This window comes from Lithobates pipiens, unplaced genomic scaffold (assembly GCF_037356315.1).
Source record: "Lithobates pipiens isolate NorthernLeopardFrog02 unplaced genomic scaffold, aLitPip1_a1.2 Scaffold_16, whole genome shotgun sequence".
Taxonomy (NCBI): domain Eukaryota; kingdom Metazoa; phylum Chordata; class Amphibia; order Anura; family Ranidae; genus Lithobates; species Lithobates pipiens.
In genome coordinates, this window is record NW_027507748.1 from 61,644,498 (window position 1) to 61,668,729 (window position 24,232).

A 24,232-nucleotide genomic window follows, 5' to 3' on the forward strand; every position below is an offset into this window, starting at 1 on the left:
CCTGTGGGGGCATGAGCCATGCAACTCCTTTATCTGGACACCCAGTTGGCCATCCTGTCCACCACCCTCTGCTTCCACCCACAGCTGCCTCCCTCTCAGCTGTCAGGGCAGCCCCACCACCTCCTCCCCCTCCTCCTGCCCCTCCATCCTCTAATCATGTCTCTCATGGTCTGCTCAAGGCCCCCAGCCCCAGTTCTGTCCCTTTGGGTGGAGGCTTTCATCACTGGAGTGGCATGCCTTGCCCATGTAGTATGTGCCAGATGCCCACTGCAGCTCACCACCACCTCAGTGGCTCCAGCTTACCCAGACTCACCTCTGATTCCAAATGACTTCCATGGCAAAAAAGCCCTTTAGAACTTTCCATGTACTTACCAGTCGGCCACGACTTGGAGCAATACTGCCACCAGGCAGAGTAGAGGACTGCCCTGCAGCTTTTAGGGGACGAGTAGATCAGTGCTGGAAGGACAAGTTCCATGAGGACTCCCCTTTAGAACAACGAAATATGGCAAAGAGGGGGGAAGGGACCGATTAAAGTCCGATACAAATACCAAGTAGACTGAGGTTGGTCGTATCAACAGTGGCACAGACAATACCATAGTGCAGAATGCTCATGTATGATGAAGGCTGTATGATCATACAATAGACACTAGTGTAAAGTGTTGAATGATTTAAATGATAAGTCGCAAGGGCTCAGCTACACGTGCGATTTTTCATCGCGTCCACTTAAGTACGAAGGAACGATCTACGAATGAAAGCGCAAGCCTGGTGTACAGGCCTTCTACATACATCAGCAACCATTTGCCAGGGCTAATCGCTGGTGCAAAATCGCACATGTAATGGTGGCAATACACACTTCAATTTTGTTTTACCCGATCGATGTGCGATTTCGATCAACACAATTGAAATAGGCAAAACCTCCCTTTCTGATCGATTTAGACTTGATTTGGATCAGATTTGATTAAGCAAAGTCTATTGGATAGGGAGGAAAATGATCAATCATTGTACATCCTTATCCTATTGATTCCATGAAATGAATTTAATGGGTATAACTTCCTTTCCGATTAATTAAGCTGAGTCTATGTCAGGGCAGAAGATGATTGAACATAATTTTCCTCATGTGATCAATGTGTGCATAGGTGTGTGCAGCCTATTGCAATGGGGTGTGAACCCCAAATCTCAAACACACGTGTATGTGTGTGTATACAGTATTTCTATACACACTCTTATACATAAATGTAAAAACATTTTAAATGTATTAAAACATGGATGGTGTCAGTAGAGTAGTGGACATGTCAGTAGGGCAGAGGTTGGTGTCAGTTTATTATTTTATTTTTTACAATTTTTTAGGAGCCCTAGCTTTGGTGAAATATCAGTAGGGAGAATCTGTGCTGTACAGGGTATTTAGGGTGTGCCCAGTCACACCCGGCACACCTCGCACACCTATAGATGTGTAATTTGATCAAATTAATCGAAGAGGTATAACTTCCCTTCTGCTTGATTTAGACTCAATTTAGATTGAATTCGATCATGGTTATGAATTGGATGGTATTCCATCAATGAGATTGCATGATGAAAACAGAGATGTGATCAATAACTTAGAATTGGATCCTCCGCCTATGGATTGAAATCTGAACAGGTTATCGACTATAGATCGATTATTTTTATTGGGAGAGATCGGAAAGGAAATTGAAGCGTGTATGGCCACCAGTTGGAATAAAGATTGCACAAAGTTGATTGATTGATAATAAGAAGAGGGTTTGGGTTCTGTTCAATGGTTCAGTCCATCTAAAACCATTACTAGATCATTTCTGATTGAGTCCAAGGTCTGTCACTGAAAGACTAAAGTGACGTCATTGCTGCACAGGTTGATGATGCTGAGTTCTGGGTGTCAGTTGATAAAAGGAAGGGGATTAGGGTCCAGACTCCAGATCACTTTTTTTGTCTGCAATGTTCTTAGCTCAAATCAATATCTAAAAGTCAATGCAAACTATAAATCAGCAAACTGGGTATCCCAAGCACAACCCCCCCCCCCCCCCCCCAACTTCATGCAAACTCTTCATTAACGTCTCATTATGACCTGCTAGCTGAATCAGAGTGCATCAACTGTCGCAAAGGCTGTCAGTTATGGATAATCTGTGACAGATTTTAGATCACTGTCCCTCACATCTGTCACCCAGTTTTGATGAATAGAGCAATGGAAAACAAACGTCCAAGTTGAGTCCTTACAACCTACCTGCCTGTCTTCCCTCTGAATTTCTCCTATGTATATCAAAAGGAGTTTGGGTGCACATTGGCATTTGTGGCGCAAGTTGTATTTGCGGATTTATTTTTGTTGCAATTTATAAATAATATTTTAATTTTTTTTTTTTTTTTGCAATTTTTTAATATTATTTCCTTTATTTTTATTTTTTTTATTACTTTTTTTTTGTCAAAGCTAAACCCTCAAACCGACCACTGCGTCATGTCAGCCTGGCTGTCTCTGTCACCGGTTTAATAGATGCCCCCCTGATGGGATGCTGATTGCAGGCAATGGAGACAATGACCAAATGGGAACAATGCCCACTGGGTTTGCAATAGAGAGGTGCACAGAGGCAGCTGGGAAGGGATACAGGCGCTATTTTATCTGGCAGCTTGTGAAATGAAATAGAGGGGGACATCAAAGGACTCTTAAAATGGACTCTGCAGCGGGATCAAGAAGGATTCTCTGCTGTAAAAGACTGACCATTCACTGGCGACCACCCACAACTCGATTGACTGCAGCCCAGATTGGAGAGGGTCACCCCCAAAACCCCAGCAATCCCCTCGTCCAATCAGCACGCCGCACCCCCTCTGCCACAACTTCATTTTCTTTTTCTTCTAAACATAAATTCAAAACTTTTATAGACCGATTTATTAACAACCTTAGCACACGTCTTATCATTGTTTCCTTTTATTCTTTATTTTTATTTTAGAATTAAAGACTTGTAAATATATAAATATAGAACTATATTCTATTTAACATTTTCATGATACATTTTGCGGTTAATAAACTCACAATAGGGGGCAATTTACTAAAAGGTCTTAATTAGGTATAAAATTAAAATAAAATAAATAAATACATAAATAAAATAGGTATTTGGAGGGGTAAAAAAAATATCGATGGAACTTGACGACCATTAGTAAAATACCCTTTTATTGAAATTTTCGTTCTGCAAGATTTTTTTTTTTTTTTTTTTTTAAGTCTTTGCATTGTGCCCATGCTTATTCAAACCGAATTTCTTTGTTTTTCTCTAAGGTATGTGTTTTTGTAAATAATTTGATAACAATGGAACGTCATGATTTGTGCACTTATACATAAGGAAATTTTACATGGATAATTATTATGGCTGCACAGTGTATGCAGTAAAGTCCTGTTATATATATATATATATATACACATATATATATATCGATATATATATATATATATATATATATATATATATCGATATATATCTATAGCTATATATATATATATATATATCGATATATATCTATAGCTATATATATATATATATATATATATATATATATATATATATATATATAGCTATATATATATATATATATATATATATATATATATAGCTATATATATATATATATATATATATATATATCGATATATATATATCGATATATATATATATATATGTATCATAACAGAACCTGTGCAAAAGAAACCAGTGCCACATCACCCAGAATGAAAGTGCAAATCTCACAAGGCATTTGTATCATGCTGGGATTTGTGGTTCCACTGCAAGTGAAAAGCGTTCGGTTGCCTGATAGGCTTATTTACTTAGGAGTTAAGAAACGTCCTCCAAGTAGTGTGACTATTCACTTCCATTATGCAATCAAGTAAAAAGAAAATTCCTGTTTACTTATTTAAATCCGCAATTATTTGGATAATTGAAGTTCTTATTCCCACAATGTATTGTGTAAAGATTCTCAACTCCTTTAGTAAATCAGCCCTATTAAAGTTTAAGCTGTTCTATATCACTGCCTGCCTTGTGCTTGCTCACTGCCTGCCTTTCCCCCTCCTTCACCACCTCACTGCCTGCCCCACAGAAAGTTTTGATCACCTGTTTATTTTTGTATAAAAAAAAAAAGAAAATGCTAAAATATTTATTACTTTATTTGTTTTGGACAGAAAGCGTTTGATGAAATGATTTAAATAAACGATTTTTTAAATAAACAACTTTCGTTTGTGTTTTATAAATGATCTATATGGCTTTGGTAACTGAAACATTTTGTTCTGAATTGTCTTCTATTCGTTTAAATTGAATTATGTTTAGACATTTTTAAAGGATTAACAAAAGGGAAAATTTGTGTTATTAAAAAAAAAACAAAAAACAAATAATTATGGAGCATTGTAAAATGAAATGCTGTGAACAGAAACATAATAAGCACAAGACAAACCACCCCTGATTTGTTTTAATTGAATATAAATTAGATCTTGAATGGATTAATAATAGGGAATGATAGTATTATAAAGAAGTAACAAACAATTAAATCATAATGGGAATAAATACTGCCAAAGAACCACTGAATACAAGTAAATTGCGCTAAACAATAAAAAGTACATTGTAACTAAAATAAAGTAAACTGCACACTCTGACATTCACTGTCAACTTTGGCTAATCATGCAGCTAAAGTCGGCCATACATTTTACAATCTGATTGCAAAATCGACATTTAGATAACAGATATGATTTTAATATATGAAAATATAATAAATATAGCATAACTTATTGAGAGGTTTGCAATGGGTTGAATTAATAAAAGAACAGAGGATGCTCACTATGCAAAATTAATGTTCACTGAGCTTATAGTAAATACATTGAAGTAAACACATTGAAGCTGTGTTCAGTTCATCCAATCAAGAATAAATTTTTTTAAAATTTCCCTTGCATATGATTGGGTAAGTGAGCACAGCCTCCCATTATTTACTAAACTCAGTGAATATTTATTACATGTACAGCCTCCTTTAGTAAATGAATTCCAATGCATTGAAACTATAAATATAAATATATATATATATATATATATATATATATATATATATATAGATAGATAGATAGATAGATAGATAGATAGATAGATAGATAAATCTATATATATAGAGAGAGAGAAAGATCTATCTATCTATCTATCTATCTAGCTATCTATCTATCTATCTCTCTTTCTCTAGATATATATATATATATATATATATATATATATATATACATATATATATATATATATATACATATATATATATATATATATATATATATATATATATATATATATATATATATATATATATATATATATCATTTGTGCAATTTCAAAATGAGCAAAAAAAAATCCACTTTGACATATACATTTTTTTTGGGACCATTGACTGGCACACTTTATTAAGCAGATCCATGATTGTTCAAAAAAAAAAAAAAAAAAAAAAAGTAACAACATTTTATTAAAGTTGCATTAAAGACAAAACCAAAAATGTATTTTTTTGCAGCTTACATATTTAGAGGTGGTGGCTGGGTATTTCTTTTTTCTTTTTTTCAGGCTTTTTTTTTCTCTTTATTTTCACTTGGTGATCTGCCTACAAGCCTTTTAAGCAAACCTATTTATCAAGCCATTTTCCACTGACAGAAGTGCTTACAATTGTCAACTTATATTCATTTATGTAAAAATCTTTATCCCAAAAGAAAAAAGAAAAACTGTTTCTGTAACTACTTGCTTGTGGGTGCATGCAGCACACTGGTTTAAAAATTGCTGCTTCTACAGGAGTTTTGTGATTTGCTTGTAGAAGCAGCTCAATGTTATCCTATGGGGTTGATTTACTAAAACTAGGGAGTACAAAATCTGGTGCAGCTTCCAGATTTATTTTTATTTTTATATAGTTTAATTGAACAAGCTGAAGTTACAAGCTGATTGGCTACCATGCACAGCTGCACCAGATTTGCTGTACACCACATTTTGCTGTACACCACATTTTGCTGTACACCACATTTTGCACTTTCCAGTTTTAGTAAATCAACCCCAGTGTGTCCTCATTAGGACAATTACAGGCATATTTTAAGTCCAGCATTGAGAGGCAGGAAAAAAAAAAAACACCCTTCTAGTTCCTGTATTTGGAGCTTTGGGGCAGAAAAAATGCTAAACTCTAAAAAACATGCCTAAACTATGTACAAAAAACGCTCTATATGTTTTTTTTTTTTTGCCAGGGGAACTGTTGTTTTTTTAAGCTGAGTGTGCGTGGAGCGTTATCTGGACTTTGATTTATTTTTTTAGACAAGTCCTAAACCTGCTAGTTCATCTACATTACCTTCTCTCCATGTGTATGGAAAATGATACCTTATGTACTAAGCTATGTGGACATTCACTTTGCTTAAAAGTTTTCACTGCTTTAGTAAATCAACCCAATTAAGCAATATCAATTCTTAAAGGGCCACTGCCATTGGAAATAATGTATTCTGGTTACTGTATGAGATCATTCAGTATAAGAATTTCTTTATCCCCTTAGCGCCAACCATACGCTGATATGTGGTCTCGGCTTGAAGGGGTTATATAGGGTGATGCCTGCAGCTGAGGCATCAACCCAGTACCGTTTTTTAGAGCTGGCGGTAATTTTTTTGTGATAACCAATGCGGCTAAAAGCCGATTGACTGTTTTCCTAACGGGGCGGTAGGGGACGCCCCCACCCTCCTGTCACATTCAACCGCTCTTCCTGGGCCTCCCATACCAACGGGAGACCCGATCCACGATCCGGCACTTCCACCGGCTAGGTTGAGACTGGAACCAATCCGGAAACGGCTTCGATCTAGTCTCCTATGTAAAAACACTGAAGTCACAGCGTCACTTCTGGTTTATTCGGCTACCAATGACACAGATTTGAAAAAAATATCAGTATTCAGAATCGCAGTTTTTGGCGATCTGAATACTTTTAAGTGCAAAGGAGGGATTTGGGGTCTTTTAGACTTCCCCCCCCCCCAATCCCTCCAGAAAGAGTACCTGTCACCACCTATTACTGTCACAAGGGATGTTTACATTCCTTGTGACAACCAAAAAAGTGATCAGATTTTAATTTTTTTTTTAAAGGGACAATAAAAAAAATAAAAAAAATAATAATAAAAAAAAAAAAAAATATATATATATATATATATAAAATGATGTTCAAATCGCACATGTGTGGTATCGCCGCGATGGTTAGAGTGAGAGCAATAAGCAAAAGACCTCCCCTGTAACTCAAACCTGGTAAGCATTACATTTTTTCAAAGCGTCGCCTATGGAGATTTTTAGGTACCGTAGTTTGTCACCATTCCAGAAGTGTGCGCAGTTTCAAAGCATGACATGTTAGGTATCTATTTACTAAGTGTAACATCATCTTTCACATTATACAAAACAATTGGGCTAACTTTACTTTTTAGTCTTTTTTTGAATTCATGAAAGTGTCTTTTTTCCCCAAAAATTGAGTTTGAAAGACTGCTGCGCAAATACTGTGTAACATAAAATATTGAAATGATCGCCGTTTTATTCTCTAGGGTCTCTGCTAAAAAAAAAAAAAATATATATATATATATATATAATGTTGGGGGGGGGGGGGGTTCTAAGTAGTTTTCTAGCAAAAAAATACAGATTTTAACTTGTAAGCAACAAATGTCAGAAATAGGCTTAGCCATGAAAGGATTAATATATTTAACATTCACATTTTGACTTATCTTGTATGCTTTTTTTTTTCACATTTACATACAGATAAAACTGTCTAGCAATAGTGACATTTAGGACAAATTACAATAAAGCTAGGGCTGCTTGAATAGTTGTTGCAAAAAGTTTATTTAAAAAAAAATCATTTTTCAAGTGAAGAAAAGATGCTTGGTCTGCATATAATGTGTAGAAATAATAAATGACGGCATATGAAATAATTGGTGGTCAGTGGGGGAAAGATCAAAAGCACTGTCTGTTGGGGAAGGACCTTATTAGACTGGTAGAGAAGGGCCCCTTAGGCCCCTTTCACACCGGGGTGCTTTGCAGGCACTACAGCGCTAAAAAATAGCGCCTGCAAAGCGCCCTGAAACAGCCTCTGCTGTTTCTCCAGTGTGAAAGCTCAAGGGCTTTCACACTGGAGCCGTGCGCTTGCAGGACAGTCAAAATAGTGCTGCAAACCGCATCTTTGGAGTGCTGTAGGAACGGTTTATTTAACGCTCCTAAAGCGCCCCTTCCCATAGAAAACAATGGGGCAGCGCTGCAGACCCGCCACTGCAGCGGCACTTTGCGGGCGGTCTTAGCCCTTTTTTGGCCACCAGCGGGGGTTAAAACTGCCCCGCTAGTGGCCGAATAGTGCCACTAAAACAACGGTAAAGAGCCGCTAAAAATAGTGTTGGTCATGGAAGAAAGATGGCTTAGATTGGTGGTCAGTGAGGAAATACCCCCTTAAATTTATAGTCAGTGAAAGGCCCCTTAGATTAAAGTGATGGTCAGTGGTGGAAGGGCTGTTAAGATTGGTGGACAGCAGAGTAAAGCCCCGTACACATGACCAGAATATCGCACAAAAAATCCCGCTTTCGATGCGATCGTACAATAATCTGATCGTTAGTACACAGCTGTGGTCCAAAATTTTCTGAAGACACAAACACAAATTTTTTTCTCATACAATCCAAGATCATAACCTTTTCATTTAATCAATGGCGTTTTTGCCTGAAAATACAATACAATACATTACATCACTTATGAATTTTCTTTCTGCCTTTTGGGAATTTTCGTACTTTAGTAACCCATTTGTTTTCCATATGGGGACTAGCATCCAAAAAAAAAAAAAAACAGATGATCATTCATCTGATAATCTCATTGTGTGTACTAGGCTTAAAGTGATTCGAAAGTCTAATTTTCTTCCCTATAAAAATAATAAACATGTTATACTTACCTGCTCTGTTGCAGTGGATTTGCACATGGCAGCCCGGATCCTCCTCTTCTTGGGTCCGTCCTCTGTGATCCTGGTCCCTCCCTCCTGTTTGGTGCCTTCACAGCAAGCAGCTTGCTATGGGGGCACCCGAGCCGAGTCACAGCTCCCTGTGTCCACTCAGACAAGGAGCCCCGACCTTTCCCCGTCCCCTCTCTCCCCTGATTGGCTAGCTGACACTGATTGACACTGATTGTTTCTCAGCCAATCAGAAAAGAGAATCTTGGACGACTGGGACACTCGTGGACATCGCTGGACAGAGAGGGACTTTGGTTAAGTGTTAAGGGGGCTGAGGGCGGCTGCTGCACACAGAAGGTTTTTTATCTTAATGCACAGAATGCATTAAGATAAAAAATCTTCTGCCTTTACAACTACTTTAAGGGTCCCCTTAAACTGAGATTCAGTTAGAAAAGGGTCTCATGACATTGGAGGCCAATCGGAAGAACGCCCCAAGTTGGTCAGCGGGAAGAATCCTCTCTTTTACAGGTAATTGGTCTTAGCGGTTACATATCTCAGAGGCAATAATTGCTCATTGATCAAGGAAACCCTGCAAACCTTTGAAGGAACCCTAAGGTTGCTCTAAACTCATCAGGCACCATAAAATATCCGATATTACTTTTGTTTAGCCAGAATATCTCCTCTGAGTGCCTCTTTAATTATTATAATTATACAGGATTTGTATAGCGCCAATAGTTTACGCAGTGCTTTACAATTTGAGGGTAGAAAGTGCAACTACAATACGTTTTAACCACTTCACGCAAAGCGCCGTACCCATGCGTCAGTACTTTAACGCTATATATCAGGGTTATGGCAGCAGCTAGCTGCCATAACCCCGGTATTTTCGGGAACACCATGCGTTTCACTTTAAGATAAAAGTGGTCTCCAGTGGCGGAGATCACTTTTATCAGTAGCGGAAGAGGTGCCCACCCCCCTCCCGCCATGCTCCGTTCGTCTCCGCCGCTTATCAGACCTGCCGGTAGCATCAGAGACAGTCGTGTCCTTTCTCGTGGATGCCTGGCTGCCAAGTGAGGGGAAGATGGCCCCTGCTCAGTTCCATAACATAGGAGTGCGGAAGTGATGTCAAACATCACTTCCGCCCATAGCTCTTAAAGCAGACTTTTTTTCTATTACAAGGGATGTTTATATTCCTTGTAATAGGAATAAAAAGTGACCCATTTTTTTTTTTTAAAAGACAGTGTCAAAATAAAAAATAAAAAGTAAAATAAATAAGAAAATACATTTTTTTTCAAAGGGCCCTGTCCCGATGAGCTCGCGCGCATATTCTCTGCATGAAATTAGGTTCTTGCTGGCAAAGCTATCAGAGGATCTTTGGTAAAATACATGTGTCGGCAGGTGATGACTCCCTGCACAGGTGGCTGTTATGGTAGCTGTCATGCAGAGAGGACGAAGGAAAGAAAAAAAGAAACCTCTGTAGATGTCATCAGAGGTCGGAGCAGCCTTCTGATTGGGTACTGTTGCATTGGATGACTTCTGCGGGCAATTTTAGTGTATTACGTGCTAACAAATAGCGTTGCCCCACTGCAATTGGTGCGCATTTACCAAGTGGCCAGTCCAGGGATAGGTACTCACTAGTGAAGAACAGTGTGACTAGCTTAAGAAGAAGTTCAAGTGGAGGAGGGGCAGAGTAGGGACATCATGTCCGGGTCACCAGCTAGGAACTCCTTCTGCCTTGCAGGTGCCTTTGCTGCCATACCGCCGTACAGCCATCTCCTTAGTCAGATGCTGCCGGGCATCATAAGCAGGGCCCTCTTTAATATTGATTGGACCCTGGGCAAAACTTTTCTTGGGGGACCCTCCCCCATGCAGTTTCGCTCTCCACCTGCTCTGAGACATAGCAGCTAGACTCAAAATCAGTTTACTGAATCAGGCAGCTATTGTGATTGTTTGCCAGAGGTTACACTGTATCATTAACACTCACTGACTGGTTGCAGCACACATTACGGCTCACTGATTAGTTGCTAGAGGTTACAGCACATGATTTCTGCTTGTTGATTGGTTGCTAGAGATTACTGTGGATATCACCTCAGGGGGGCATGATATACATATGAATGCCGGTAATTTACATGTAAACACAGGGTCGGCAGGTGAGTCATCTGTATATAACAATAGGGCAAAGCTGGGCAGCATTAGTAGCAGCACTTCACACTGAGATATTGGGACACAGCACAGGACTAAAACCTCAAGGGACGAGGGAATTTAAACCAGGATAGTTTACAAGTATGAGGCAGCTGCTTTGGGCCCCACAACGACAGGGCTTTTTGCCCTGCCTTAAAAACGGCCCTGATCATAAGCCTTCTAGAATGTCTTTTGTAATACTGAGACTGCTTTTTGCAAGACCTTTTGTAAACTACTGCTGTGCCAGGTTTGGCCAGGTCATACAGGTCCCATCGCCACCTTGTTGGAATTTTGTGTTAATACACTCTACTGCATTGCTTGGCTTCAATGTACAATTACTCCACTTTAGCTACCGAACACTTAGCCCTGCCTACACTTGGGGAGCAGAGGCCACCATGGCAGTGTTGGGAGCGGCCTTAGCTCTGTTTACAAAATTTGATAGGTCTAATATTTCACTAACGTAGTAGGAGGCGGACTAGAAAGTGCTGTTTGTCTCTACCAGGTAGCCAACTGGCTGATCGTAGAACTGGCTATTAACTCTCTGGAGGATGATGCCCACCAAACTATTATGGCGCTACCAGAGAATAAATGTGTTTGTTTAGAGCAAATTGTGGTACGGGGGACTCACTTTGCTGTAGCACTCAAAAAAATATAGAAATGGTTGGAGAAAAAAGACCTGCAAGGGTGTGCTGACATATGTGCTCCAGATAAACTGTTATGAGACCAATTCCTGCTGGACATATCTAGGGAGCCCTACAAGAATGAGTGAGAGCTCAACCCTCCCTCACTTTCAATGATGTAGTGGTGGACGCAGTGGCGCAAGAACAGGGGCAACAAGACCACTGGTATCAATACATGGGAGATGTTGTGTGGGCCTACAATAACAGCGTCTGTGCATCAAGCAACAAGACACATTCTGTTCTTCTTGATGTTTGGGCATAGTACTTGCTACAGAATGCCCCACAGCATACTGTCCCCCACAATCCCAATGAATGGATGAAAGAATAATGGGAACAGTTGAGGAAGGCTAAGCAGATAATTCTCAAATGCCACCAATACATAGCCAAAGAAGCAGCCTTAGAACTGCTCCCACTGCGACTGGATGTCCGTGAAAATCCCAAAATTTGAAAGAAGGACCAAATTGGAGCCCTGATGGTGGACCATCTTATATAGATTAGAAAAACAGTCGTTATCACCACCTATATAATATGGTGTCTGAAGGTCATAAAGCCAACAGGAAATGCCTCCATTGAAACCTGTTGAGGCTCTGTGTGCTGTGATGGGATTGTTCGGTCAGGTCCCCCTCCGACTGGAAGGACTCCTACACTACAGATCTCCCTCCTATCCCAATGGAATAGTACTTGCCCCCCATAGATGCCCTGTCTCAGGATCCTAACTGCCCTGGAGGTGAAGACCACACTGTTCTTTTTGAGGATCAGGCTGCAGACTGGTTTGAGGAATCTGAGTGTCCTAAAGAGCCTGTGGACCCCTCTGAGGACACCATTGCCAGCCCAAGTAAGGGTGTTATGCTTTCCCATGATAATCCCCACTCATCTGAGGCCCCTTAGCAACCTCCAGTGAGTGATAATTCTGATATTGTGCTTGAGAATGATGGTGAGGTCGGCCACCCTATCAGGTCTAAATGAGGGCAGTTACCGCTATCAGGTCTAAATGAGGGCAGTTACCGGTTATGTTTTCTGATTATGTTGTGTAAACGTGTTTGTTATCACTGCCTTTTTGTGCCTTATGACAAAGTATTTCATTATCTTTGCTTGGCTGCTGATGCCAAAGACAGCATTTGTCATAGAGGACGAGGGAGTGTAGGCAGGCGCAGTTGGGCCTCCCTGCACAGGTGGCGCTATTACGGCAGCCACCATGCAGAGAGGATGGAGGAAAAGGAACTCTTGTTCCTCTGAGGCCTCCATAGATGTTATCAGAGGAGCAGCCGTCTGATTGGATGCTGCTGCACTGAATGACCTCTACAGCCATCTTTAATGTGGGCAGTGCTAATAAATAGCACTGTCCCACTGCAGTTGGCTCCTATTTGCAAAGTGGCTAAGTCAGGGATAGGAACCTGCTGGGGAGGGACAGTATGACTAGCCTAAGGAGAGATTCCAATTGGGACAGAGTAGGGACCTCAGGTCTAAGCCCCCAGCTAGGAACTCTTTCTGCCTGTTAAGTGTCTTTGCTGCCATACTGCCTTCCAGCCACCTTTCATAGGTGTCCGTTTATGAAGCAATGATCAGTGGAGATCCAGAGGATCGCCGCTGATCACAGCCCATAAACAGTATATAAACCAGAGATAATCGGGGGGAGATGTGTTTGAACTTGTTCTCCCGCCGATTATCTCCGCACATGGAGAATCCACATAGACTGACACAGTAACGGTCACTTTATGAAGCTGCGATCTCAGCGCTTCACTTGTGATCTGTGTCAGAATTCACACGCCCCGATTCACCAACTCAGAGGTGGAGAACCGGGGTAGTGAAGAGGGAATCAGGGGGATCTGAGGAGGAAAGAGGAAGATAATTAACTTCCTTATGCCTCGTTCAGACCCCCCAACACTGTAACCATGTCCCCCTGTCATATGTATGTGTATACATATATATACATATATACATATAATGTGTATATGTATATATATATAATGTGTGTGTATATACATGTATATATAATGTCTGTGTGTGTATACATGTATATATTATGTAGGGGGACGCTTTATTTCACTAACATTAATCACACCGCGTGTCAGTGTATTGAGCTGTGATAATTTATCACTGCTTAATATATTGACATCTGTGTGTATGAGTGAATTTCTAGTACTGTAATCTCGTAAAGTCTCACGAGATTACAGTATTAGGGGCCGTTCTCCAGTGTTAGAAGCGTTTGTAGATCGCTTCACACCTCCAAGGGTGAAACGATCTACTCCGCTTCATATAGTGGCACACAGAGGAGAAAGATCTCCTATGTGAATGCCGGAGAATGAAGCAGTGAATAGATTTCACTGCTTCATAAAAGGACACCTTAGTCAGAAGCTATTGGGCATTGTAAGCCTTCTAGAGTGTCTTCTGTAATACTGAGACTGTGTTTTGCAAGACTTTTTGTAAAGTACTGCTGTGCCGGGTTCAGCCTTGTTATACAGGTCCTGTTGCCACCATGTTGGAACTTTGTGTTAATACCTTTTTCTGCTGAACTTTTTGGCTTCTGTGTGAAATTACTCCACTTTGGGTACATAACACCTGTCCCTGCCTACATGCCCTAGAGTAAAGGCAGCCATGTTTTTTTGCAGAAACATATGTGTGTATGGCTCCATTGACATACTTCCCAACTTTGTGAAATGGGACTGAGTGACACCTATTAGCAAAAGTATGTAGGCATAGGACACATCTCCTTCCACACCCCCCCTTAACCACTTGCTTGCCAGGCACTTAAACCCCCCTCCTGCCCAGACCGATTTTCAGCTTTCAGCGCTGACACACTTTGAACGACAATTGCGCGGTCATACAACACTGTACCCAATTTAAATTTTTTATCATTTTTTTCTCACAAATAGAGCTTTCTTTTGGTGGTATTTAATTACAGTTGGGAGTTTTATTTTATGCTAAACAAACAAAAAAATAATGCAAAAAAAAATCATGTTTAATAGTTTGTTATAAAATTTTGCAAACAGGTCATTTTTCTCCTTCATTGATATGCGCTGATGAGGCGGCACTGGTGGGCACTGATAGGCTGCACTAGTGGGCACTGATAGGCACAGTTAAGGCGGCACTGATAGGCACAGATAAGGTGGCACTGCTGGGGACAGATAAGGCAGTACTGAGGGGCACAGATAAGGCAACACTGATGGGCAAAGATGGGCACATATAAGATGGCACTGATGGGTGGCACTGATGAGTGGCATGGATGGGTGGCGCTGATGGGCACTGATAGGTACCACTGATAGTTGGGACTGATGGGCACTGATAGGTGGCACTGATAGGTGGCTCTGATAGGTGGCACTGATGGGCACTGATGGGCAACACTGATGGGCACTGGTAGATGACACTGATGGGCACTGATATGTGCCACTGAGGTGCAGCACTGTTGTTGAGGCAGATTGTGGGCACTGATAGGTGGCACTGTGGGCAGTGATGGGTGGCACTATGGGCACTGATAGATGGCACTATGGGCACTGATGGGTGGTGCTGTGGGCACTGATAGGTGGCACTGTTGCCTATTCTTAGGTGGCACTGGCAGGGGGTTGATGAGCTGGCGCCAGCTTGCCGTGATCGGGACTGATGTCCCTCTCACATAGCTGATTACCGGCTCTGTTGTCATCACATGGTCAGCTGTCATTGGCTGATAGCTGATCACGTGGTAAGGGGTCGGGATCGACCTTACTCCGATCTGTGATCTAGCGAGTCTCATAAACTCGCTGATCACAGAGCGTGCTGCATGCGCCCCTCAAGGGGCGCGCAGGCCGCTCGTGCACGGGACGACGTCAATGGACATCATCCAGGCAAAGCAGGTCCACGCTGTAGCCGTCATTCGGTTATAGCGCGGATCTCTAGTGGTTAAACGAGAATTTTTTTTACCACTACTATTCCTTTATACTGGCTTTTTGGAGTATACAAATGCAGCAATTTAGAAATTTTATGAAAGGTTTGACACTGGGAAACTTTTTGATAGATAAAAAGTGCATGTTATATACAACTATATGGATCAGACCGAAATGAGGGACAAATGAGGAGGAAAGAGGGACAGAGGAACTTTTTTTCAAATGAGGGAAGTCAAGGACAATAAGAAGCTATGCATTGATTCCTACAATGCTGTGTTTGAATGTATACACAACTGTATGCTATATGCATTTAAACTGAGCATTTCAGATGCCTGTGTGAATGAGCTCTTAAGCTGGGTTTCGATGTGCTGCTAAAATCACTAAGGATCGCTTTTCAGAAGCTTTTGATAGGCAGTGAAGAGGTGATTGGACACATTCTCACCCCCCTGTTTTAACCCCGGAAATGCTGCAGCATTGCGCTGCAAGCGAATGCATTACACGCAGGCACGACCTTATTCACTGAAATGGGTTATATTGGGTGACAGTGCTGCCCGGAATGTGACAGTGATGATATCTTTACCGCAAAGTATCGCAGCCATCGCATGTGCACAACCGCGTCTGCCTGCCTTCACAGTGGGGGGGGGGGGGGGGAGACTGGGGGGTAATACATTTTTTTAAAGTATTTTTAGCATCTTCCTCCAACCATAAGAGTAGATATAAAATAGTGGTCTGAAGAAAGCAACAATTTCAATTTTAATGTTTATTTGAATGTTCATTCATGTAAGAATTGGTAGAATTAAAAAGATGTTCAGAACAATGGATAACTCTTTCATCTGTCTGTTTATTGTGATTTTCAGATAATTGAATGATTGTATATAAGTGTATTCAAATAGATTTCAAAGCCCAGGAGGCATCGGCCTGTACATCGCATGAGTTGTCTCCACATGTGTGATTTTTGTTTCATTAGAAGAAAAAAAAAATGCTTTATCAAATGTAAGTACTCTATTGTCTGAGGGTATCCAAAACATTTTTTATTTCAGATTTGGGTTGTATAGAGAATAATTAAAGAGTCTGTTGACTGCGGATCGGATATATAATGTATAGTAGTATGCTTATATTGTTTGTGATATGCAGGTTTTAATTTTTAACATGTGAGTGAATAAAAAAATTAAAATAAATTGCCTGAATCTTAATGCTACAAAATCATAGGCTCCGTTTTTTTTTTTAACTTGCCACTGGAGCAAGTCTATGTCAGTTTGCATAAGAAGCTGTCCCAAGACCCCAATTTTGCTGGAGGATATGTATGGGCGGTTTTTCCGTCAGAATAAACTCTGACGGTCTTTCCGACGGGATGGGACTAGAAGGCGATGACGATGACGTACGAAGGGACTAGAAAAAGGAATTTCAATAGCCAGCAGCCAATAGCTGCCCTTGCGTCGTTTTTGGTCCGTCTGAAAGATTTAAGATTCATTTCGTCTGAAAGATTTAAAACATGTTCTATTTCTAGGTCCTTCAGAATTTTTGAAAAAAAAAGTCAGATGAAGTCCACACACGATCGGAATATCCGATTAAATGATTCCGTCTGACCTTTTCTTCCGTAAAGTCCGATCGTGTGTACGAGGCATTAGGCACCCTAGTGGACAGGCGGTGTACACACCCCTACTGCGTGTATACAGTAGCCACCGTGAGACCTGAGGGACATCCACTGGAAACACTAACAAATTGAAGCCAAACTCCAGCTCACACTTTATAATCAGTTACAGCAAACCGTTTTTTTTTCCTTTTGGAATAAAGGTTTTACATACATTAATAAAAGCAGATCATTGTAAGCACCCCCTGTCAGCAGTAAATTGTTTGTCTCATCCCTCTAATTGCTAAATTTGCAAGAGAGCTTGTTCTTTTGAAAAACAACAGACTTACTGGCAGGATCAACAGGTGATATTATTGGAAACAAAGTCTGAAAAGGAAAACAAATGCAGCCACCACATCTAAGAATGTGTAAGCTACAATATAGTAAATGTTTTCTTTTGGGTTTAATATTGCTTTAGCAAAATGTAGGCTTTATCTGGATGTGCAGAGCCTAAATTGTAAAAACCTGAAATGTGAAATGGTTATAAAATCAGGATTTCTATTATTTTTTTTTTTTTTTTTAATTATTTAGCTGTTCTGTCACTGTTTCTCCAATCTATGAGGAATTCCTCCCTGTCTTGTCCTACCTTCACAGTTGGCATTGATTCTCCAGCAAAATACCCATCAGTAAGGTAAAGATACAAACAGGCCAGCTTTACCAATCAGTATTGTTATGCGGCAAGATACTAGAAGGGTAGGAGCAGGTGAGATTTAGGGGGCACTAATTAGGAAACATTCTTTGTGGGTTTTTTTTTTACGTTCAGTAATTAGCCCAGAGTCAGCTGTAAGCACATCAGCCAGAAGAGGAGAAGCCTCAGCAATGCTCAGCACTGGCTTAAAGGGAGCAGAGGTTTGCCCAGAGGGTGGGCCATGGCACAACACACAACAGGTGGAGTGATGGGAGGGGGGACCAGCCTGTAATCCCATTGTAATGTGCCAGGATTTGCAGGTATTGGAGCTGCTGCTCAGAAGGATTCATTTCCAATCCTCTCCTCCTAATTCTCCCTGGAGGAACGAAGACACAGGCACAATAACTGCTTCACCAACACTGGTGTGATCTTTTTATTCTCATATAAATAAACTGAGCTATATATATATATATATATATATATATATATATATATATATTACTCACCGGCAAACTTATTAGGCTATTAGGTACACCTAGATTATAGAATAATTAAATACAGAAATTCATATACCGTATATACTCGAGTATAAGCCGAGATTTTCAGCCTCTTTTTTGAGGCTGAAAGTGCCCCCCTCGGCTTATACTCGAGTCATCGCTGTCTGCCTGCTCGATCAGTGTGTCGAGCAGACAGACAGCGGACATTCTACCCTTCAAACGCCGCGCCTCCGCCTCCGCCTTCGCCTGTGATAGGCGGAACACTGAATTTCCCAGCAGCCTGTGTTCCGCCTATCACGGACATCGTCTCATCCTCGTACTACGGACGAGGATGAGACGATGTCCGTGATAGGCGGAACACAGGCTGCTGGGAAATTCAGTGTTCCGCCTATCACAGGCGAAGGCGGAGGCGCGGCTTTTGAATTTTAGAATGGCCGCCGAGGCGCCGACGAAGAGCGGCGATCCTGGCAAGGCACGGGACGGAGGCAAGGCAAGGCACGGCACGGGACGGGACAGAGGCAAGGCACGACACGGGACGGAGGCAAGGCACGGCACGGGACGGAGGCAAGGAGGCAAGGCACGGGACGGAGGCTCGGGACACAGGCTCGGGACACAGGTAGGCTGGACACACACACACACACACACACACACACACACACACACACACACACACACACATGGACACACACACACAGGGATGGATGGATGGATGGAGACACACACACACAGGGATGGATGGATGGAGACACACACACACAGGGATGGATGGATGGATGGAGACACACACACACAGGGATGGATGGATGGATGGACACACACACACACAGGGATGGATGGATGGATGGACACACACACACACAGGGATGGATGGATGGATGGACACACACACACACAGGGATGGATGGACGGACACACAGGGATGGACGGACACACAGGGATGGACGGACACACAGGGATGGACGGACACACACACAGGGATGGACAGGCATGTCTCACCCTCGGCTTATACACGAGTCAATAAGTTTGCCAGTTTTTTTGGGGGTAAATTGGGGGCCTTGGCTTATATTCGGGTCGGCCTATACTCGAGTATATACGGTAGTTAATAATTTGAGAAAAGAGTCCATAGGATGGGCACCAATTTCACAATGGAGCTGGTATAGAAATGACTGGACCGTCATAAAGCAAAAACAGGTCACTGGGCAGATATATACATGTAGGCCAGCTTGTCTGTAAACGTCAAAAGAAGGTAGATAAATACTTCTTACCAGCTCTGTTGGACTCACAAAGTCATATGACTGTTGAGTCTGAAAAGGCTTGAGGTCTCACTCTGGGACCAGAGAGTATATGGAAGGAGGTCCGTTAGACTGGTGGAGGAACTTCAAACAGCTGTGTACTCAATGGCGTGTTTCACAAATGGAACATCGAGGTAGTTTGGAATCCAGCTCAGACACGGTCCATTACACCAATACTCCAATCACCCCAAGTGGGGAGGGAAATGTTTGGGGGTTTAAACCACACAGAAGGGAAAAAAGAAAAAAGAGCTCCACATGGTGCGGGTCAAATGATATAAAATACGGATTTATTGAAGTCAAAAAGTTGTTAATGACTTAGTGATCACAAAAATAGAATGAAATAAAGTTAAAAGCAATGTAGGGTGCCAACAGCTAGCCCAACGCGTTTCGACATAAAAGTCTTCGACAGGGGCATGCCGCGTTGGGCTAGCTGTTGGCACCCTACATTGCTTTTAACTTTATTTCATTCTATTTTTGTGATCACTAAGTCATTAACAACTTTTTGACTTCAATAAATCCGTATTTTATATCATTTGACCCGCACCATGTGGAGCTCTTTTTTCTTTTTTCCCTTCTGTGTGGTTTAAACCCCCAAACATTTCCCTCCCCACTTGGGGTGATTGGAGTATTGGTGTAATGGACCGTGTCTGAGCTGGATTCCAAACTACCTCGATGTTCCATTTGTGAAACACGCCATTGAGTACACAGCTGTTTGAAGTTCCTCCACCAGTCTAACGGACCTCCTTCCATATACTCTCTGGTCCCAGAGTGAGACCTCAAGCCTTTTCAGACTCAACAGTCATATGACTTTGTGAGTCCAACAGAGCTGGTAAGAAGTATTTATCTACCTTCTTTTGACGTTTACAGACAAGCTGGCCTACATGAATATATCTGCCCAGTGACCTGTTTTTGCTTTATGACGGTCCAGTCATTTCTATACCAGCTCCATTGTGAAATTGGTGCCCATCCTATGGACTCTTTTCTCAAATTATTAACTATATGAATTTCTGTATTTAATTATTCTATAATCTATGTTGATTACACATTAATCATTTTATGTTGATTACACTTATCAATATTGAAGCGCTACACAAATTTTTTCCTTTGTATGCTGAACTTTGTTTGTTTTTAGTGTTAGCTGCTATTTTTGGCTATTGAGGCCGTCTTGTTATAGGTTTAACTTTAGCGCAGTGTTTTCCCTTTTACTTTATTAGGTACACCTGTTTTTCAATTGCTTGGTAACACAAATTGCTAATCAGCCAATCACATGGCAGCAACTCAATGCATTTAGGCATCTAAACATGGTGAAGACAACTTGCTGAAGCTCAAACTGAGCATCGGAATGGGGAAGAAAGGGGATTTAAGTGACTTTGAATGTGGCATGACTGTTGGTGCCACACTGGCTGGTCTGAGTATTTCAAAAACTGCTGATCTACTGGGATTTTCACACATAACCACCTCTCGGGTTTACAGAGCATGGTCCGAAAAAGAGAAAATATCCAGTGAGCGGAAGTTATGGGAAGGAAAATGCCTTATTGATGTCAGAGGAGAACGGGTAGATGATAGAAAGGCAACAGTAACACAAATAACCACTCGTTACAACCAAGGTATGCAGAACACCATCTCTGAACATACAACACATTGAACCTTGAAGCAGATGGGCTACAGCAGAGGAAGAAACACTGTGTGCCACTCCTGTCAGCTAAGAACAGGAAACTGAGGCTACAATTCACACAGGATCAAAATTGGACAGTCTTGATTTCAGTTGCAACATTCAGGTGATAGGGCCAGAATTTGGCATAAACAAAAGCATGGATCCATCCTGCCTTGTAGGAAGGGTTCAGGCTGGTGGTGATGGTGTAATGGTGTGGGGGATATTTTATTGGCACACTTTGGGCCCCTTAGTACCAATTGAGCATTGTTTAAACACCACGGCCTACCTACCATGCTGACCATGTCCATCCCTTTATGACTACAGTGTACCCATCTACTGATGGCTCCTTCCAGCAGGATAATGCACCATGTCACAAAGCTCCAATCATCTCACCACCAGAGATGGGCTTTATGTTTGAGTCAAACTCATGTTCGACTCGAACATTGGCTGTTCGCCAGTTCACCGAACAGTGAACAATTTTGGGTGTTAGTGGCAAATTCCAAAAGCCACCAAACACCCTTTAAAAGTCTTTGGGAGAAATCAAAAGTGCTAATTTTGCTTATATGCATGGTATTGTCATAAAGAGAGTTTGGAGACCTGGGTCCTGGCCCAGTGGACATGTATCAATGCAAAAAAAAGTTTTAAAAACTGCAGTTTTTTCAACAGCAGTGATTTTAATAATGCTTAAAGTGAAGCAATAAAAGTGTATTATTCCTTTAAATTTTGTACCTGGGGGGTGTCTATAGTATGCCTGTAAAGGGGCGCATGTTTCCTGTGTTTAGAACAGTCTGACAGCAAAATTACATTTCTAAAGGAAAAAAAAGTCATTTACCAGAACTATGTGAGACTTCGGGGTTACCCCAATCTGAACTATTTAGATACCTACAAATAAAAAACTTTTATACTCCTTTCCTTAATTCTAGTGAAAATCTACAATCTATTTCCCAATTTGAAAAAATTTGCCTCAAAGAACCTCACGCTAAGGGTTGTATCTCTACAATTTACACTCAATTGATTACTAAATCTAACACAATAGTACCTACATATACATCCACTTGGGAAAAAGATCTTGAGCGCACGATTGATCCCAAAACTTGGTCTCATATCTGGTCTAATACTAAATCTTCTTCCACAAACATTTTGGCAATTCAGACATCTTATAAGGTGCTTACAAGATGGTATTTGGTTCCTGCCAGATTAGCCAAATTCACAATTGATAATTTAGGCCTCTGTTTTCGCGGCTGTCCAGAACAGGGTACATATATGCACATCTGGTGGCATTGTCCCATTGTGTACTCATTTTGGAAAAAAGTCTTTCTGATTATCTCGAAACTATTCGATTGTTCTATTTCACCAGACCCAATGCTAGCTCTCCTTAATCTAAAACCGGATTCTCTCACACAGAACCAATTCAAACTATTCCTCACGTTTCTGATAGCCGCAAAACAGACAGTAGCCAATGCATGGAAAACATCTGTTGTGAATATTTCAGAAACCAAAACTAGAATGAACCAATCTTTCATACATGCCAAAATGGACGCTTTAGATAAGAATCGTCTGTCAAAATTCAATAACATATGGAGACCATGGATTAGAAACTATATGTCAGATAATTTTGATAATCGAATGCTCTTGTCATGGTAATTTATATATATATATATATATATATATATATATATATATATATTTTTTTTTTTTTCTCTCTCTCTCTTTCTGGTACAATATTTAGCTATATAGACTATAATTTATACCTGGAGTTAAATAATTATCTCTCCCCCTCCTTTCTGTCCCCATCTCCTTTTACCATTTTCTCTTCCATACTTCTTCAAAAAACCTTTAATTATACTACAGTATTTGTTATCTATATAGAAGGATTTTGTTTTGCTCAAATATGTAAAATTGATATATTTCTGTCTTTTCTAGTTTATTGAGCTCCTGACATTTCAGATATAAACAACTTTATACTCTAGTCTTCTATAGATTATATAATAACCACACCTTCTTTTTTTTTTTTGGAATGTTTATTATTCCTCCTTGGTATTTTATTCCTTTTTACTTAGATATCTGTAGTTATAATTTGCAATTATCTCCATAGGTTGTAAATGATGGAGCACCCCTCTCTTGTATTAGTGTGTTTATTTTTATTTATTTGCATATTTATTTATGTATTTAATTATTTTTTATATAACATTTATACTTTAATGTTATATTTTTATATTTTTGTTTTGTCAAATATTCTGTATTTGTTGTTATTTATTATTTCTAAAACAAATAAATCTTTTGAACGAGAAAAAAAAAAAAAAAGTCATTTAAAACTACTCGCGGCTATAATGAATTGTCTGTCCGCAATACACATAAAAGTTCATTGCTAAAAACGGCATGGGGATTTCCCCACAGGGGAACCCCGAACCAATTAAAAAAAAAAATAAAATGCGTGGGGGGTCCCCCTAAATTCCGTACCAGGCCCTTCAGGTCTGGTATGGATATTAAGGGGAACCCCGTGCCAAAAGTAAAAATAAATGGCTTGGGGGTCCCCCCAAAAATCCATACCAGATCCTTATCTGAGCACGCAACCTGGCAGGCCGCAGGAGAAGAGGGGGGACGAGAGAGCGCCCCCCCTTCTGAACCATACCAGGCGACATTCCCTCAACATTGGGAGGGTGCTTTGTCCCCATGTTGATGGGGAGAAGGGCCTCATCCCTACAACCCTTGCCCGGTTGTTGTGGGGGTCTGCGGGCAGGGGGCTTATCGGAATCTGGAAGCCCCCTTTAACAAGGGGACCCCCAGATCCCGGCCCCCCTCGAGAAATGGTAATGGGGTACAAAAGTACCCCTACCATTTCACCAAAAAAAGTGTCAAAAATGTTAAAAATGACAAGAGACAGTTTTTGA

General features: G+C 40.8%; 1 protein-coding gene across 1 annotated transcript in view; it reads left to right on the plus strand.

Annotated features, from left to right (window-relative positions):
• The window catches only part of OLIG2 (oligodendrocyte transcription factor 2), a 6,351-nt gene extending 2,903 nt beyond the window's left edge, over nucleotides 1-3,448 (plus strand). The window contains exon 2 of the mRNA XM_077479970.1: nucleotides 1-3,448. This exon is cut by the window's left edge and continues 565 nt beyond it. Coding sequence (XP_077336096.1) covers nucleotides 1-329 — 329 coding nt within the window. The 3' untranslated portion in view covers nucleotides 330-3,448.
• The last annotated feature ends 20,784 nt before the right edge of the window (nucleotides 3,449-24,232 follow it).